At 39.6% G+C, this 20,583-nt stretch overlaps 3 protein-coding genes across 3 annotated transcripts; 2 read left to right on the forward strand and 1 right to left on the reverse strand.

Moving 5' to 3' along the window:
- Positions 1-5,270: 5,270 nt before the first annotated feature.
- LOC139154280 (olfactory receptor 6X1-like) lies at positions 5,271-6,212 on the forward strand. Its single transcript, XM_070728707.1, has one exon. The coding sequence runs from the start codon at positions 5,271-5,273 to the stop codon at positions 6,210-6,212; it is 942 nt and encodes a 313-aa protein (XP_070584808.1).
- A 5,989-nt stretch (positions 6,213-12,201) lies between these two features.
- LOC139154281 (olfactory receptor 6X1-like) lies at positions 12,202-13,203 on the forward strand. Its single transcript, XM_070728708.1, has one exon. The coding sequence runs from the start codon at positions 12,202-12,204 to the stop codon at positions 13,201-13,203; it is 1,002 nt and encodes a 333-aa protein (XP_070584809.1).
- A 5,841-nt stretch (positions 13,204-19,044) lies between these two features.
- LOC139153673 (olfactory receptor 6X1-like) lies at positions 19,045-20,010 on the reverse strand. The gene has a single exon (XM_070727927.1). The coding sequence runs from the start codon at positions 20,008-20,010 to the stop codon at positions 19,045-19,047; it is 966 nt and encodes a 321-aa protein (XP_070584028.1).
- Positions 20,011-20,583: the final 573 nt, after the last annotated feature.

Genomic DNA, 20,583 nt, shown 5'->3' on the forward strand with positions numbered 1-20,583 from the left:
ATTTTACTATGTGTATATAGATATATAACCACTAAAACCCTCATTGTGTATTGGACTAAATAAATAAACAAAAAACAAACAAACAAACAAATGGGAGTATTAACCCAGGGGCAGGTGGGTGAGCTTTTCTCCAAGCCAAGAACAAGCAGAAGCCATCCAAACACAGGAAAATTTGCCCAAAATTCCAATAAAAAGATGGTGGCATGCACGGACTAGTACCAACAGAACCGGATCCATGAGGCCAATCTTACATCACTAAATGTTTGGGTGATCTGATCCAAACTGGGAGGAACCCACCCCTGCTCTGTTTAAGCAGTATATTTACTGTTTGAATTTATTGAGAAACTCTGACCTAGTCATATACATGCTATGAAGGTAGTCCTTAATTTATGACCACAAATTTCCCAAAATATATCCTACTAAAGGGGTTGGTTACTAAGTAAGTATTGCCCCATAAAATGACCTTTCCTGACACTATTGTCAAGTGAAATTCTGCAATTATTAAATTGGTTGTTGTTAATCCTGGCTTCCTCACTGCCTTTGCTTGTCACAAAGTCGTAAGAGAGGATCACATGACCCTGGAGCAGTACAATTGTCATAAATACGAGTCACTATCTGAATTTTGGTCACGTGATGCTGTGTCAGCTATAATTCTGAAAAACTCATAAGCCCCTTTCTTCAGTCACGCTGCGACTTTGAATAGTCAATAAATGAACTGTTGTACGTGAAGAATATCCTGAAATATGCTCTCTTTGTACTTTCTGAAAGAGCATTTCTCAACTTCAACAATTTTACAATTGGTGAGCTTCAAGTCCCAGAATTCCCTGTAGGTCAGGGAATTCGAGGAATTGAAGTCCACCCATCTTATATATGCCAAGATTGAGAAATACCATTTTAGAATGGAAAGCTTCACAATTTGTTTCTTCATCTGCAGGACATACTCTTCAGTTGCAATCTTGACAAGTCTTAAGAGGAGCAGCCAGTGAGCCAGTCCAACCATTCTACACACATCCCTGTGCCATCCTGCCAGCCCCACACACATACCGCACACAGGGAGAGAGAGTGGGGGGGGGGGGAAGAGGAAGGAAGGCTACTTTCTCCTAAAAAGGCTGCTTCCAAAGTCACATGCACAGGCAGAGTGGAGGGGAATGGAAAGGAAGGAAGGAAGAAGAGGGTGGGATTCTTGCTCCTCTGATTGGCTGACAGCAAAGTGTCCCATGCACCCCAAAGCCCAGGGTGAATGTGCTTTGGGGCCCATTCGGTGAAAGGGCCAAGGAGAAAAGACAGCACCTGAATGGTTGGGGGCAGAAGACTGGGGACCATGTGAAGGAGGCAAACAGTCATAGAACCTTCTCTACCTACCTACCATGTACTTACCTACCTATCTACCTACCCACCTATCACCTATCATTTATTTATCTATCTATCTACCTACCTACTTATATCTACCTATCTACCTATCTACCTATCTACCTATCTACCTATCTACCTATCTACCTATCTACCTATCTACCTATCTACCTATCTACCTATCTACCTATTTATCTATCTACCTATCTATCTCTCTATCTCTCTATCTGAGAGATATCGTACAGCTTCATCATCATTCCAAACCCATGCCATCAAGACTTGGACATTCAGAACTAAAATCTTGTGAGAGGCACCAAGTCCCAGAAGATAGCATTAGACAAATATTAGCTTTATTCATTTTAAGGGAGAAAAGTAAGGTACAAACTTGTAGTTCATACAATAGTTTTCCATTTTAGAGGGATTTTAAGAAGTTATTTCTCCAAATAAAAGTTTTCAATGGGAAAATATATCAGTGCTCTAAAAGTAAAGAGTAAGAAACATCTGTCCGCTAAATCCCATCACAAGGAAGAACCAGATGGTGTTCTCAGTTTCAGGGAAAGAAGTAACATTTTAGATTTCAAGTTTCAGTCCAAGTGTGGATATCTAAAAATGAGCATTCATACTGAAACTGTTCCCGTAGGGCCAGATGTGATTTACAGTAGTAGTTTTGTTTTGAGTTCAGCCCTTCAGCAATAAATATTTATTTATTTATTTTTATATTTATTTATTTATCAATCAATCAAGTGTAGTATTATAGTATGTATTAACTTAACATAACATAAGTAGAACATCGAAAGGATAATAAGACAGTAGGACAGGTACAGTAGGCACAAAAGTGCACTTATGCAAGCCCCTTACAGACCTCTTAGAAAAGGGGAGAGGTCAATGGTAGATAATGTAAGGTTGAAGATTTTGGGGTTGGGGGAAGCAACAACAGAGTCAGGTAATGAGTTCTAGGCAGTGACCACTCTATTGCTGAAATCATATTTTCTGCAGTCAGGTTTGAAGTGATTTACATTCAGTTTGTATCTATTACGTGCTCTTGTGCTGTTGTTGTTGTTAAAGGTGAAGTAGTCACTGACAGGGAGTACATTATGATGTATTATTTTATGAAGAACAGAGTTAAACAGTTAAAAGAGCCTGGGTGGCGCAGCAGGTAGAGTGCTGTACTGCAGGCCACTGAAGTTGACTAGATCTGAAGGTCAGCGGTTCTCATCACCGGCTCAAGGTTGACTCAGCCTTCCATCCTTCCGAGGTGGGTAAAATGAGGACCTGGATTGTGGGGGCAATAAGCTGGCACCCAATTCTGCTGTCTCCTGGGATTGCGATGTCGATGATCCATACTTTCTTTTTCTCCACGATCACAATGTCTGCTGTGTTATGCTTCAGAATTCGGTCAGTCTGAAGTCGAAAGTCCCACAGTAGTTTTGCTTGCTCATTTTCGACCACTTTTTTGGGCTTATGATCCCACCAGTTCTTTGCCACTGGGAAACAGTAGTTCTGGCACAAGTTCCAGTGGATCATCTGTGCCACAGCATCATGTCTATGCTTGTAGTCCATCTGTGCGATCTTTTTGCAGCAGCTGAGTATGTGATCGATTATTTCATCTGTTTCTTTACAGAGTATGCCCTTTGGATCGTCTGTTGATTTTTCAATTCTGGCTTTGACAGCATTTGTTCTAATGGCCTGTTCTTGTGCCGCCAGTATTAGTCCTGTCTCCTTTTTGAGTGTTCCACTTATAAGCCATGACCAGGTCTTTTCTTTATCCACTTTGCCTTCAATCTTCTCCAAGAACTGGCCATGCAATGCTTTGTTCCGCCAACTGTCCATACGACATTGAGTTACATTTTTTCTGTACTGGTCCTTAGTTTGCTTAATAATAATAATAATAATAATAATAATAATAATAATAATAATAATAATTTACCTAAGGTCGAACTCATAGCCTCCTGATGGTGAGGTGAAAGCTCCATCTCTAGGCCACCATGTTTCTCTTATAATTGCAAATTAAGAGAAGAAGAAAAAATCTGTTTTAATCTACCAGGTTGCCCACTGCTTTCTCCATTTTTGCTAGTCACTTTTTAAGGAATACCTGGACATTAGAGAGAGATTCTGAACAAACACATTTAGAAATAAGTTATCAAACAAGAATGCCATGAGATTTGGGGGCCCTGCAAGCTTTATTTCTAAAGATTTTCACACTGGATCTTTTGCTTCATTATTTCTAATAAAGAAAACAAAAGAATTTAGAGCTTGGATTACCACTGCATACAATCTGGAGACAGTTTTCATCATACTGAAGGATGAGAAATTGACAATTGATCTGAATTTAGGAAAAGCTGGATATTTTTTTCTTAATGCCACACAGATACACATTGGAGCTGAGCTAGGGCAACATCTCACGTGCCAGCAGATATGGCTCCGCATACCATCTGTGGCACCCGTGCCATAGGTTCGCCATCACTGCCCTACACCATTTCTAACAAATGGCAGCCCAGATCCTTCTTGAAAACTTCCAGTGATGAAGCTCCCACCAACTTCTGAAGGCAACATCTATTTCACTGGTTGATTACTCTTATTTCCAGTTTGAATCTCTCCTCCTGTCTGGTCTTCAGGTGCTTTGGAGAATAGCTTGGTTATATAGCTTGGCTATATAGTGGCTGCCCCGACCCTTTGTGACAGCCCACAAATTAGACTTGATCCAAAACATATCAGTCCTAAGTATATTCTCGAAACCCTGCATGGATACTCATGGGAAATGAAAGGCAAATATACATGGAATTTGTTTTCCATGCTTCTGTAGAGAAAAGGTAAACAAACCTACTATGCTGCAATCTGCTAGATGCTCTTTAAATATTAATGGAAAATATTTAAAAGTCTACCATTTCCCCCTGGACACTTGATACATCATTTTCTATGGCACTTGAAAACATTGACTTCATAAGTGGATAGAATGATGAAGTGAAGGGTATTGAACTTGGAGAAAACAATAAGAACAAATCAAGGTAAGCATGGAGAGATTTTTAGGTCCATGAACTATAAAAGCAAGACATGGGACAGAGTGTATTGTAAAAATAACTAGGATTTCCTAGCATAGAGTATAACCTTCAGACAGATGGTTATCCAACATTTTGTTAAAAAACTCCCAGTGTTGAAACATTCACAACTTCTGGAGGCAAGCTGTTCTAACCATCAGGAAATTTCTCCTTAGTTCTAAATTGCTTCTCTCCTTGTTCAGCTTCTGCCCATTGCTTCTTGTTCTACCCTCAGGTACTTTGGAGAATAAGTTGATTCCTTCTTAGTGGCAACCCCTGAGATATTGGAACACTGCTATCAGGTCTCCCCTGATCTTTCTTTTCATTAAACTAGCTATGCCCAGTTCTTGCAACCGTTCTTCATATGTTTTAGCCTCTAGTCCCCTAATCATCTTTTTTGCTCTTCTCTGCACTTTTTCTTGAGAGTTATATAAAGATCTTAGCTTTTATATTTCTATAGCTCTTTATTTACTTTCATATTTCTATATGATTTTCAGTATTTTATTCCTCTTTTCTTTAGATAATTAGATAATTAACAAGAAGATTCTTGCCTGGGTATATGGAACTCTTAATTCTCCAACTGACAAATTTCCAACATTGACAAATTTCACACATGACGTCAATTTCAAGCAGTGTTTCTTTGATTGGAGCCTCATGTGTTTGGGGACTTCAGTTATGGACCTTTAGTCATCATAACTGATAGTCAAATATGTCTTTAATTTCAGCTACTATAGCTACACATAACCTTTGTTTCCTTGATGTGTACATTCACTGTTGTGTTTTCCATGTTGAATTAGTTTCTGAAACAGGATTTTACCAATTTGACTAAATCTCAAGTCAGCGAGTCTTTCATATTTTCTCTTTTTGTAGCAAAAAGAGAAGGAGATGAATTTGACCAATTGCAGAAGAACAACTGGATTTATCCTTGTTGGATTGCCAAGTATTATGGAAATGGAAAGGGTTGTGTATGCCAGTGTCTTTCTGATCTATCTCCTGTGTCTGATGGGCAATGGGCTCATCATTACAATGGTAATCAGAGATCACCATCTCCAGAAACCCATGTATTTCTTCCTTAGCAACCTTTCTTTCAAGGATATCGGACACACCACAACTTTTATGCCCAAGCTGTTGCTCAATTATGTCTCTTCTAACAATTCCATCTGTTTCTATTGCTGTTTATTACAATTATTCTTCTATTTCCTTTTTGGAGTCACTGAATTTTTCATCATCACTTTGATATCGTTGGATAGATATTTAGCCATTTGTCATCCTTTGAGACACTCTACTATCATGACATCAAGGATCTGCCTTAAGCTGTCAACATCAGCCTGGTTTGGAGGATTTTTGTCCATAATTTGCCAGGTAGTAATGATTGCAAACTTGCCCTACTGCACTTCCAACATTATCAATCATTACTTTTGTGACGTTGGACCTGTGTTGAAGATTGCAGGGGGAGATTCACATCTTATTGAATTGCTTGGTTTCCTTCTTGTTGTGGTTTTTATTATGTCTTCCCTGCTTTTCACCCTCATTTCTTATCTCTTCATCCTCTGCACCATTCTTCAAATGCCTTCAACCTCTAGACAGCATAAGGCATTTTCAACATGTGCTTCCCATCTGCTTGTAGTCAGCATTCTATATGGATCAGTATTTTTTGTCTACTTAAGACCTACTGTCAGAAACTCTTCCTTCAGTACGATGAAGGCTGTATCCATATTGTACACTATGATCACACCCGTGCTCAATCCTTTCATTTACACTATCAGGAATAATGAAGTGAAGGATTCTATATGCAGAATGCTAGGAAGAAAAATTCCAGATCCCTGAAGCTTTGAAGTACAGTGGTACCTCATCTTACAAACGCCTCTTCTAATGAACTTTTCAAGATACGAACCCGGTGTTTAAGATTTTTTTGCCTCTTCTTCTGAACTATTTTCACCTTACGAACCCAAGCCGCTGCTGCTAAGATGAAGGGGTTTCTTCCCCCCCCCCTTTTTTTAAGAAAGAAAAGGGAGGGGTGGCTTGGAGGGGGGAAAAGACTCCACTTAATTAACTAGGAGGATGGCGTTTTTGTAAGCATTGAGGGGGGGTGTCTTTTTAAGAAAGAAAAGGGAGGGGTGCCCCCCTTGCCTTTCTTCCTTCCCACTCACCCTTTAGCCTAGCCTTGCTTCTTCCACCCGCCCCCTTTAGCTGCTTCTCCCTGCCCTCTGTTCGCCTCCCTTCTAAAGTTTGGGATTTTCCTGAAGGATTTGCACGCATTATTGGCTTTTACATTGATTCCTATGGGAAACATTGTTTCATCTTACAAACTTTTCACCTTACGAACCTCCTCCTGGAACCAATTAAGTTCGTATCATGAGGTACCACTGTATTTCCAACTCAATCCTATCTCCTCCCACTTATGACTGTAATTTGTTGCTTGTAACCTTATGATTTATATTAATATTGACTGATTCCTGATTGCTTGTTTATACCCTATGACAATAATTAAGTGTTGTACCACATGATTCTTGACTAATGCATCTTTCTTCTACGTACACTGATAACATATTCATCAACAACAAATTCCTTGTGTGTCCAATTACACTTGGCCAATAAAGAATTCTATTCTATTCTATTCTATTCTATGTTAAAAGAAATGGAAAGTTATTCCATTTTCAGTTTTGGAAACTGCAGTTTAATGTTTCCAAATGTAAAATAATGCATTTGGGGAAAAGGAATCCTCAATCTGAGTATTGTATTGGCAGTTCTGTGTTAGCAAAAACTTCAGAAGAGAATGATTATGGGGTAGTGATTTCTGACAGTCTCAAAATGGGTGAACAGTGTGGTCGGGCAGTAGGAAAAGCAAGTAGGATGCTTGGTTGCATAGCTAGAGGTATAATAATCAGGAAAAGGGAGATTGTGATCCCGCTAGATAGAGCACTGGTGAGACCACATTTGGAATACTGTGTTCAGTTCTGGAGACCTTACCTACAAAAAGATATTGACAAAATTGAATGGGTCCAAAGACGGGCTACAAGAATGGTGGAACGTCTTAAGCATAAAACGTATCAGGAAAGACTTAATGGACTCAATCTGTATAGTCTGGAGGACAGAAGGAAATGGGGGGGGGGATGATCTAAACATTAAAATATTTTAAAGGGTTAAATAAGGTTCAGCAGGGAAGTTTTTTTAATAGGAAAATGAACACAAGAACAAGGGAACACAATCTGAAGTTAGTTGGGGGAAAGATCAAAAGCAACATGAGAAAATATTATTTTACTGAAAGAGTAGTAGATCCTTGGAACAAACTTCCAGCAGACGTGGTAGATAAATCCACAGTAACTGAATTTAAACATGCCTGGGATAAACATATATCCATCCTAAGATAAAATACAGAAAATAGTATAAGGGCAGACTAGATGGACCATGAGGTCTTTTTCTGCCGTCAATCTTCTATGTTTCTATGTTTCAAACAGGTTCCTTGAAAATAAAGTATACCAACACTTTGAATTGTGTCCGGAAACCAATTGGCAGCCAATGTAGCCCGTGGAGTGTTGGGGAAACATGGGTGTATCTGGGGAGACCCATGATGGCTCACCCGGCCGCGTTCTGCACTATTTACAATTTCTGAACACTCTTCAAAGGTAGCCCCATGTAGAGAGCATTGCAGTAGTAGAACCTTGAAGTGATAAGAGCATGGGTGACTGTGAGCAGGGATTCCCTGTTCAAATAGGGCCACAACTGGTGCACCAGGTGAACCTGGCGAACGCCCCCCTTGCCACAGCTGAAAGATGGTGTTCTAACGTTAGCTGTGGATCGAGGAGGATGCCCAAGTTGTGGACCCTCTCTAAGGGGGTCAATAATCCCTCCAGGGTAATGGATGGATAGGTGGGATTGTCCTTGGAAGGCAAAACCTACAGCCACTCCATCTTGTCAGGGTTGAGTTTGAGCCTGTTGACACCCAGCCAGACTCCAACAACCTCCAGGCACCAGCACATCACTTCCACTGCTTCACTGACTGGACATGGGGTGGAGATGTACAACAGGGTGTCATCAGCATACTGATAGCACCTCACCCCATGTCCTTGGATGATCTCATCCAGCGGTTTCATGTACATATTAAATAGCAGGGGGGAGAGGACCGACCCCTGAGAAACTCCACAAGGGAGAGACCTAGAGGTCGACCTCTGACAACCCACTAACACTGACTGTGACCAGGTAGGAGGAGAACCACCATAAAACGGTGCCTCCCACTCCCAACTCCTCCAGCCGGCACAGAAAGATACCATGGTCTATGGTATTGAAAGCTGCTGAGAGGTCAAGGAACACCAGAATAGAGGATAAACCCCTACCCCTGGCCCACCAGAGATCATCCATCAGCACGACCAAAGCAGTTTCTGTGCTGTAGCCTGGCCTGAATTCTGACTACTGAGGGCCTAGATAATCGGCTTCTTCCAAGGACTGCTGAAGCTGGAATGACACCACCTTCTCAACTGGACGGTAGTTATTAAGTACTGCTGGGTCCAGGGAAAGCTTCTTAGCGAGGGGGTGCACAAGTGCCTCCTTGTAGGGAGCCGAGAAAGACCCCCCCTTAGAGAAGCATTGACAATCTCCTGGACCCAGCTCCATGTCACCTCCCTGCTGGCCAAAACCAGCCAGGAGGGACACAGGTCAAGCAAACAGCTTCAATGGCCTTGTCCGCTTCCTCAGGTGTCACCAGGTCAAACTTCTCCCAGACAGATGGACAAAAATGGGCCCCTGTCATCTCGACTGACTCATTGTCAGCCGACTCTGCATTCCAATTGGAGTCCAATTGAACGCCCTCAGGGTCCATCAGGCATCTGGGGCAGAACTACCTAGTTGGTTCTGCCTCCCTGCGGGGAATCATTGGACCCTGGAAATCAAGCTATAGCAGAATAAAGAGGGAAGTGTGAGCAACCTTCAAACTGAAGGCATTTTTTTTTCTTCTCTTTGATTAAAAAAATATTTAATCTTGACTAAGTAATATATAAGATGAAATGAAGAAGCCACGATCTGCATTGGCTTCCTATTGGTCTCCAGGATCAATTCAAACCAAGGTTGGTTATTAGCCTACATGGCTCAGGGCTAGGTTACCTCGTAGACCACTTCTATCTCATAAATCTCAGCGACCAGTAATATCCCACTGAGCTGATCTCCTCCATGTCCTATCCGCCAAACAGTGTCAGCTGGTGGGCCTGTGGGGAAGGGCCTTCTCTGTGGCTGCCCCAGCTCTATAGAACCAACTATCCCCTGAAATTCAGACTGCCCCCACTCTATTGACCCTCTGGAAAGCATTGAAGACCTGGCTTTTCCGGCAGGCTTGGGGGTGCTGATTTCTCAATTTTTTGAGATCTTGCCTTGAATGATATGTAAATATGTGATTTTTTAAAAGATTTTTAAAATGATGTTTGATGTTTTTAAATGTACACCTGTTGTAAGCTGCCCAGAGTCCTTTGGGAGTTGGGCGGCATAGAAATGCAATAATAAACGAACGAACGAACGAACGAACGAATGAATGAATGAATAGGTTTTGTGGCTCCTGGTATTTTCTTTTCTGTGGGGAATGGATCAAAATGGCTTTTTGAGTTTAAGGTTGCTGATCCCTGGTTTAAACAGATCTATCTGGAAAAATGAGACCTTTGAATTAATCTGCTCTCCAAAAGATTCAAGTCCTTTTTCTCAGCTTGACCTAGATAATTTCACACAATCCATTTCCATTATTTCAAAGTTGTTCTTTGAAGACATCCATACATAAACTACTAATTGGCCTAAGGGAAACTATTACATCAGTTACAATATCCCTGAGGAGCCAGTAAGGAAATAAAATTTCCTGACTCTTCTGTCTTATTGGAAGACAGTTATGTGTAGAAACTTTCTGGAGTAAAATTATCTTCACAGCATCTTGGATGAGGGTAAGAAAGAAAATTCTATATATTTTTTCCTGGCTTAACAAGTTGTGGTTGACAATTTTCAACATCATGTTGAAATGTCAATCTAAGCATCATGAATTATTAACATTAAGTGAATATAAGTAAAGTATAAGAATAGAGTATGATATAAGAATATAAGTAAGTATAAGAAATGGATGATTATGTATTAAAGAAATTCATATGGTAATTAGACAAAATATGACAGAAAGCAAATTAGTAATTTGTAATTAGTAATTACAAATTAGTAATTAGAATACCTCATGTTGGGATATAATAATCAAATGAGATTAAATATTGAGCAATTGTTCAATTAAATATTTTATTATTATGGAATATAAACAATTGTTAGATAAATTATAATAGAGGTAAGGACTTAGTAAATCGGATAACTTATTCTGATAAATATATATATAATGAATGGATAGTATAATGAATTAGAAATTTAACCATTTACAATATACGTATATGAAATTTTGTACTGATCTTTAGCTATAATTAAGATAGGAGTTGGATTCCTAAGATTTAAAATCTCAGGTTCAAGAAAGATGAATAAGCATAAGAATCAGAATAGAGCTGGAAAGGACCTTTGGAATCCTCCAGATTAAATAGATGCAACATTGAAATTGCCTGGGATTTAAGGTGTAGAACTGAGGAGGGTTTTTTAATTAAAAAAAGGACATTGCATTGTTTTGCTAAATTCTACTATGAAGAGTCCTCTAGTAAGATTTACCAATGGAGATACAGGATTGCTGATTATCACAGTTGTCGATGTCGTGGTCGGTAAGATGGAGAGATCAGAGAGAGAGAGAGAAGGAGAATCCCACTTGCTCCATCATTTTAGGATTGTACGATTTGGAATTGGCTGCTTTATTTTACAGCTGAAACATTATAGATAAAGACATCGATAACTGTCCTTTTTAAAGAATTCCCTGTATGGAGATTCTCACTCATCCAGCTCATGACTGTCCCTGCCAATAAAAGTGTGTATGTCAACCAGATTTATGTCAAAAAGGAAGTTTGGACTGCTCTGGGGGTGGTGCATCGAAGAGGCTTGTGTTCTGAAAAGGTGTTGGGCAATTCTTATTGTGGCTAAATGGTTTTGTCCTGGTTTGGACTAATTCAACCATTCTGCCTTTAACAGTTTAACAGAGATGGAAGGAACCTTGTAGGTCATCTAGCGCAATCCCATGCCCAAGCAGGAGACCCAGTGAAGGACTACCAAAATTTTTACTACCACACTGTGGGCGTGGCTTATGCAGGACACTCTGCATTTTCTTTCAACATCTTTCAATGCAAATTGGGTGCTCTGGGGTGGAGCTCCATTTTCGCTACCCCACTGTGTTCCCCTCTGTCCAGGCAGTAGCCCACCCCTGAGGAGACCCTGCACCATTTCTAACAAAAGCCCACCCCTGGCTTGACCCCCTCTTTTCTATGCCAGCCCCTAAAATATTGGAACACTGCTATCATGTCACCTAATCCTTCTCTAGACAAGACTAGCCATGTCCAGTTCCTGTGTCCATTCTTCTCCTACTTCACTTCTCATCCAATAAGCTTCATCAGTTCTGATAAGATGGCATGGGGTGGGTGAGTGGGGGAATGGAAGGATTAGTTAATGTCAGAATTAATTCTTACATTACTCCCTAACATCAACATTTTTGGGGGGGGGGAAAGCACTTTTCAGATCTCCTTTATTTAGTAAGATATTTTTTCTGCTTAAATATGTTCTTCTTTTATTTCAGGGGGAAAAAGGGATTTTATTTTCCTTCATTTTACCACTGTTTCTTAACTTTATTTGTCAATGTAACGTACATATTAGAAATATATTTTTTAAAAATGCTATATATCATCTGAGCTACTGCTGAGAAATCATTGACCATTTTCAAATGATGGAGCCTAGGAATATGTCCAGAGTAACTGAATTCATCCTATTGGGAATTCCCTTTTTGTATGATCTTCACCGAGTCTTCTTTGCAGTGGGTCTGTTCATGTATATTGTAACCATCCTTGGGAATGGATTCATCCTCATCATCGTGGCAATTGAGCCAAGGCTTCAGACCCCAATGTATACATTCCTGAGCAACCTTGCTTTCCTGGAGATCTGCTATACCTCCACTGTGGTACCGAAATTACTACAGACGTTTATACAAAACAAAACTACCATCTGCTTCCACTGTTGCCTTATCCAAGTATTTTTCCACTTCAGTTTTGGTAGTACAGAGCTTTTCATCCTCACCGCTATGGCCTTTGACCGCTATCTGGCCATCTGCAAGCCCCTTCAGTATCCCATCATGATGTCCAAGCACGTGTGCATTCAAATGAATTTGGCCACCTGGTATATCGCCTTTCTGATTGTTATTTCCCAATATTTTATGTTTCAGGGGTTGCTGTTCTGTAGGTCCAATGTTGTGGACAGTTTCTTCTGTGATATCGGTCCTCTATTGAGACTTGCCTGTATGGACACCCATCTATTTGAGTCTCTCAGACTGTTGGCCGCCTTTGCCATTGTGATTATGACCTTGCTTCTTATAGTTCTTTCCTATGTTTTTATTATTGCCACCATTCTGCGCATTCCCTCTGCCATAGGAAGGAAGAAGGCCTTCTCCACCTGCACGTCACACCTGTTGGTGGTGTCCATATTATATGGTGCTCTTGTCTTCATGTACGTGAGGCCCAACGTCCACTCCTCAGATCACTTGACAAGGACTGTGGCAGTCTTGAACACCACTCTTATCCCAATGATAAATCCTTTCATATACACAATTCGGAATGCCGAAGTCACAAAAGCTGTCCAGAATGTAATCCAGAAAATGAAAGGGAACAATAGTTCCATGACTCTGATAGGTAGTAGGAATGAGATGACATTTAGAAAATGGTGGCATTGTTGACATTTGGAGTGAAACAATCAGAATTCAACTGGTAATAATTTCAGACATTAAAAGTTCATAGTCAATAATACAGATAATCAATAACTCATGATGACAATTCGAGCCCACATGGTTGCTGAGACATTTCATTAAGTCAGTTTTGCTCCATTTTATTACCTTTGTTGCCATGCTTGTTAAGTGAATCTGAACTTGGAATGGAATGGAATGGAAGAGAAAAGAAGAGAAGAGAGGAGAGGAGAGGAGAGTAGAAGAGAAGAGACGGGAAGGGAAGGGAAGAGAAGAGAAGATAAGATAATTTTATTGGCCAATTGTGATTGGACACACAAGAAATTTGTCTTGCTGCATATGCTCCCAGTGTATATAAAACAAAAGATATATTCATCAAGAATCATAAGGTATAACACTTAATGATAATCCAGGAACAAATAAGCAATCAAATCATATTAAGAAACAGTCAATATAAATTCTAAGGGTACAATTTAGTGAATTGCTGTTCAATTAGTAGCATGGTTGCTAAGTGAATCCAGCTTTCCCATTGACTTTGTTTGTAAGAAAGTTTAAAGAAGGGATCACCTGGGATCACTGCAACCATCATAAATATGAGTCAATTGTTAAGTGACTGAATTTTCAGAATGTGACCATCAGGAGGCTGCAAAGATCATGTGGTTTGAGTGCCTTAATCATGTCAGGTGGCCACTAAACAGTTGTTTGTAAGGACTACCTATGTAGCTCAAGGTTTGTAAATATTGAACATGTTAATAGTTTTTGTTGTGATTCCTTAATGTATAATCATAATCCTTAGGAAAAAAATACATAAATTGGAATTTACATCCCAGCTGTCTTCTTGAGTGGTGCTCCAAATGAAATAAATTAAATGTGGATGGGTGGGGAATCATCTATTCCAAGCATAAATCTAAGATATATCTGTACTACCTGTACTGATGCTCAGGGCTTTAAAATTCTGAACATGTCAATTGCATTTGTTTTTATTCTTTTGTGCACAATCATAATCCTTAGGGGGGGGGGAATCACTTTTTTTATATGAAGGGAAAATATTTTGTTCTGCATTTATTGGAATTTATATCCCAACTTTCTTCTTGAGTGGCACTTCATAGAAACATAGAAGACTGACGGCAGAAAAAGCTTCACCTACTGCTTCCTATTGGTTAGGAAGCTTGTGATCCACTTACAAGTATCACTAGTTGATTTAGTTAGCTTAAAAGAATGTCCAGTATGATGGTGTTGAATGCTGAACTAAAGTCAACAAAGAGGGCCCTTGTGTAGGTTTTTGGAGATTCAATATGCTGTAAAATAAATGGAAACTTGGGTGGGGTGGGGGTAGTTGTAAGAAAAATAATAAAACTCTATACCCCATTTGCATTACATTTCTGTTTCTGTAAAAAGAAGAGAAGGTTTGTTCCTCTACAAACATGATAAAACAAGATACCAAGAAATGTGTAAATGACCTTTAGAAAGAATAAACAAGAGATGTGTAAATTATGTGGTAACTGTAGAACCAATAGTGTTTTGTACTGACTCATTATCCTAGAGACACATGGACATTTTCCATGGTCTCTGGTCTCCATATGCATATTGATTTTGTTTGAAATAAAGTTTTTTTCCTTTTATTATCCTGGACTTCTGGAATTATTCTCATATGGGGATAACAAGAAAATACCAGGATAGAAACATAGAAGTCTGACGGCAGAAAAAGACCTCATGGTCCATCTAGTCTGCCCTTATACTATTTTCTGTATTTTATCTTAGGATGGATATATGTTTATCCCAGGCATGTTTAAATTCAGTTACTGTGGATTTATCTACCACGTCTGCTGGAAGTTTGTTCCAAGGATCTACTACTCTTTCAGTAAAATAATATTTTCTCATGTTGCTTTTGATCTTTCCCCCAACTAATATTGCGGAAAGGAAAGAACCAGTTGAAGGAATGGAGAAAAAAGCAGAACTCAGAAACCAGTGAAAAGAAGACAACCAGGAAGTGATACCATCAAAGCTAATAATGATCAAGGAATTTAAACAGGAGAGAAATAGAAACATAGAATATTGATGGCAGAAAAAGACCTCATGGTCCATCTAGTCTGCCCTTATACTATTTCCTGTATTTTATCTTAGGATGGATATATGTTTATTGCAGGCATGTGGATTTACCAACCATGTCTGCTGGAAGTTTGTTCCAAGGATCTACTACTCTTTCAGTAAAATAATATTTTCTCATGTTGCTTTTGATCTTTCCCCCAACTAACCTCAGATTGTGACCCCTTTTTCTTGTGTTCACTTTCCTATTAAAAACATTTCTCTCCTGAACCTTATTTAACCCTTTAACATATTTAAATGTTTTGACCATGTCCCTCCTATCCCTAAACAGATTGAGTTCATTAAGTCTTTCCTGATAATTTTTATGCTCAAGACCTACCACCATCTTTGTAGCCCATCTTTGGACCCATTCAATTTTATTAATATCTTTTGTAGATGAAGTCTCCAGAACTGAAAACAGTATTCCAAATGTGGTCCCACCAGTGCTCTATACAGCGGGATCACAATCTCCCTCTTCCTGCCTTTTATACCTCTAGCTATGCAGCCAAGCATTCTACTTGCATTCCCTACCACTTGACCACACTGTTCACCCATTTTGAGACTGTCAGAAATCACTACCACTAAATCCTTCTCTTCTGAAGTTTTTGCTAGCACAGAACTGCCAATACAATGCTCAGATTGAGGATTCATTTTGCCCAAGTGCATTATTTTACATTTGGAAACATTAAACTGCAGTTTCCATTGCTTTGACCACTTATCTAGTAAAGCTAAATCATTTGCCATATTACAGATGCCTCCGGGAATATCAACCCTATTGTACACTTTAGAGTCATCAGCAAATAGGCAAACCTTCCCTACCAAACTTCCCCTATGTCACTCACAAAGATATTAAAAAGAATAGGACCCAGAACAGACCCTTGTGGCAGACCGCTTGTAACCAGGCTCTGCTCAGAATACTCGCCATTAACAACAACCCTCTGATATCTACGCTTTAGCCAGCTGCAATAAATATATAAATGAAATAATGCTGGTGAAAGATGGAAGACAGAAAAGAAACATCTTTGAATAATATGGTGTCATGAATAAAAGTTAGAATAGAAATAGAAATAAGAGTGGGAGAACTATACTGTATATATATATATTAATGTAATAAGATATATGTAATCAATAAGAGGTAGGTTTAGAAATTGAATGGTGTATTAGATACGTTTAAACCAGGGGTGGCTTTTAACTTACCTTGTTACCAGTTTGCTTCCTCCTGCACTGCATGGGAAAGCCTCGTGGGTGTGCATGAATGCTCAGTGCCCCAAAACCCACACACACGCACAAATAATAATTTAAAAAAGCTGAAAACAAGGTGGCAACTACATGCACAGTGTTGGAAACTCTGCACATGTTCAGAAGAAAACTAAATAAATAAAAGATGGTGGTGCCCATGGACCAGCACCAATTGAACCAGGTCTGTGACATCCTCATGATCCTTGTCGCTTCCTGTTCAGGTGAACCTGTCCGAACCGGGAGAAACCGACCCTGGTTTAAACAATATGAAATGAAAATATGTAATAACTATGAATGATCATATTATGTTTATGTGTACTAAAATGTATGATACCCTGGTATCACATATACATATACACTTATACATCATAGATATGTGTAAGCAGTATAAAATAAAATAAAAACTTGACAAAAAAATAGGAGCAATTAAAACATGTTTTTTTTAAAAAATATTGAAAGTTTAGAATCTTTTGCTATGACCCAGCACATTATTTTTACACCTCTCATGAGTTCAAACTATTTTGCCTGGACAGAAATATTTTTTTTTCCTGTTGCAACACTTAGATATATGGAAGAAATGTATGGACCCTCCAACTGACTGGAGATTGACACCAGTACAATTTTGGATTTTTGAACCTGCAAGTTAAAATCTTGTCATTTCATCTTCTATTGACCTACAGTAATAGAGGGGGGGGGGGACAACAACTTTTGATCCAGACTCAGAGTTCACTGACAGATATAAATTGGTTTGAAACTCTACTGATTGATGGTGCCTAACTTTATCTTCTACAGCAGGGGTGTCAAACTCGATTTGACTGAGGGTTGCATAGGCTTGTGTTTTATTTTGGGTTCCTGGGGTGGACATGGCCAGGGTGGGCAAGGCCAGCTCAATGTCACTCACATTGGGGGCCAGCTCAATGCCACTCACATTGTTCTGCCAGTGAAAACAGGCTCCCAAGCTCCATTTTCGACTGTGATGCCTCCTGGAGCCCTCTGCCAGCAAAAACGGAGCCTGCAGAAGGTTTCAAAAGGCCATCACAGCTTAAAATGGAGCTCGGAAGCCCATTTTTGCTGCAGAGGCACCACGGGCTAGTCCTTCTCTGTTTCCAGCATGCCAGAACTAAACACCCCATGGGCCGGATCTGGCATCCCAGCCTTGAGTCTGACAGCTCTGTTCTACAGTGTTTATGGATGCTTTTGAACAAAATTTTAACTAAACCTTAACTATACTAACAGTACCTGAACACACTTGTAAGTGGATTACAAGCTTCCTAACAGACAGGAAGCACCAGGTGAAGCTAGGCAAAATCACATCAGATACCCATACAATTAGCACAGCCCCTCCTCAAGGTTGTGTACTCTCACCACTTCTCTTCTCTCTATACACTAATGACTGCATCTCAAACAATCCATCTGTTATACTACTGAAGTTTGCAGACAATACAACAGTGTTTGGTCTCATTTGAGACAACGATGAAGCCACATACAGATGGGAGGTTGAACAATTAGCCTCATGCTGTGACTGGAACAATCTAGAACTGAACACACTCAAAACCCTAGAAATGGTAGTAGACTTTAGGATAACCCCTCCCATCCTACCACCTCTCACAATACTAGACAACACAGTATCAACAGTAGAGACCTTCAAATTTCTAGATTCTATCATATCTCAAGACCTAAAATGATCACCTAACATCAAAAACATCATCAAAAAAGCAGAACAAAGAATATTATTTCTGTGCCAACTCAGGAAGCTCAAACTGCCCAATGAGCTGTTGATAAAGTTCTACAGAGGAATCATTGAGTCTGTCATCTGCACCTCTATATCTGTCTAGTTTGGTGTTGCAACCCAACAGGACCGACACAAACTTCAGAGGATAATCAGAACTGCAGAAAAAAACAATTGCTGCCAACCTGCCTTCCATTGAGGACCTGTATATTGCACTAGCCAAAAAGAGGGCTGTCAAAGTATTTACTGACCCCTTGTATCCTGGACATAAACTGTTTCAACTCCTACCCTCGAAACGTTGCTACAGAGCACTGCACACTAGCACAACTAGATGCAAGAAAAGTTCCCCCAAACACTATCACTCTGCTAAACAAATATTCCCTCAACACTGTCAAACTATTTACTAAATCTGCACTACTATTAATACTAGATTTTTCACATCATTCCTATCGCCAATTTCCTCCTACTTATGACATTATTACTGTAACTTGTTGATTGTGTCCTTAAGATTTTTATTAATATTGATTATAGTAGTAGTTTTTATAAACATAACATAAAGTAAAAAGTAAGGATAAAAGAAGACAATAGGGCAGTAACAGGGATGGTAGGCACAGTGGTGTATGTATGTATGCCCCTTAAATTGATTCACATTTCTGACATTTTCCCAAATTGGAAGGAATGCATATAAATAGAGGAGTTCTTCAAAAGAGACACAAGGTTAGAACTTAGAGTTTAGAGTTTAGATTTTGTTTCATCTTCAGGAAATCCCATTGAAAATGGAATCAATCCCTGTCCTTTTTAAAACAGGGGAGAACTGGAATATTTCTTGCTATCATTTTCTGAACAGCTTCTTTGACTTCATTGTTCCTAATGGTGTAGATGAAAGGATTGAGCACTGGGGTGATCATTGTGTAAACAATGGAGACAACCTTCATTACTCTAAAGGAAGAGTTCTTGACTGTTGGCCTTAGGTAGACAAAAAAGACGGAGCCGTACAAAATGAAAACTACAATCAGATGTGAAGCACATGTAGGAAATGCCCTCTGCTGTCTGGAGGATGTAGGCATTCGAAGGATGGTGAAGATGATGAAAAGGTAAGAAATGAGGGTGAAAAGCAAGGAGGACATTATCACTACCACAGAAACTAGGAAACCAAGGGTTTCAATAATAACTGTGTCTCCTCCTGCAATCTTCAACACTGGTCCAACATCACAAAAGAAATGGTTGATAACATTGGAAGTGCAGTAGGGTAGTTTTGCAATCATCACTACTTGACAAATTATGGAGATAAAACCTCCAAACCAGGCTCCCATTGCCAGCTTAAGGCAGACCCCTGAAGTCATGATAGTAGCGTATCTCAAAGGATGGCAAATGGCTACATATCTGTCCAAGGATATCAAAGTGATGATGAAAAATTCAGTGACTCCGAAAAGAAAATAGAAACACAACTGAGTTACACAGCAATGAAAACAAATGGAATTGTTAGCAGAGAGGTAATTGAGCAACAGCTTGGGTATGAAGGATGTGGTATGTCCAATGTCAATTAAAGAAAGGTTGCTAAGGAAGAAATACATGGGTTTCTGGAGATGGTGGTCCACAATTACTATCATGATGATGAGTCCGTTGCCCATCAGACTCAGAAGGTAGAGGAGAAAGGCAATAGCGTACATCATGCTTTCCATTCTCCCAAATGTGGACAATCCAACCAGGAGGAAATGCGCAGGTCTTGTACAGTTGGTCACATCCATCCTCCCCTTTAGCTACCAAAGCAATCAGAATTTGAATTGATTCAACCTTTTGCTATATTTCTGTCAACCATTACTTATAGCTTTGTTATAAAGGTGTGCTACAGAAAAGTCTAAGTTCTCTGTCCAGAGTTACTAAAGTCTTTTTGAAATCCTGCCAATCAAATTCCTGAAATATATGAGATATGAGATCTTGCCACAAGTGTTATTATCCAAAGTGCCAGAGGGCAGGACAGGAAATAATGGACAGAAACTACTGTAATTAAGGAAAAAAGCAAAATCAGAATGAGAATAGAGCTGGAAAGGACCTTAGAGGTCTTCTAATCCAGCCCCCTGCTCAAGCGAGAGAACCTATATCATTTTAGACAACTGACTGTCTAGTCCAGTGATTTTCAACCTTTTTTGAGCCGCGGCACATTTTTTACATTTACAAAACCATGGGACACATTGAGTGGGGTGGGCGTGGGGGGGCGGCTAAAAAAAGTTTGGACAAAAAAATTCTCTCTCTCTTCCTCCCTTTCACTCTATTTCTCTCTCCCTCCCTCTTTCTCTTCCTTCCTCTTTTTTCTCTCTCTC

This window comes from Erythrolamprus reginae, chromosome Z, assembly GCF_031021105.1.
Source record: "Erythrolamprus reginae isolate rEryReg1 chromosome Z, rEryReg1.hap1, whole genome shotgun sequence".
Taxonomy (NCBI): Eukaryota; Metazoa; Chordata; class Lepidosauria; order Squamata; family Dipsadidae; genus Erythrolamprus; species Erythrolamprus reginae.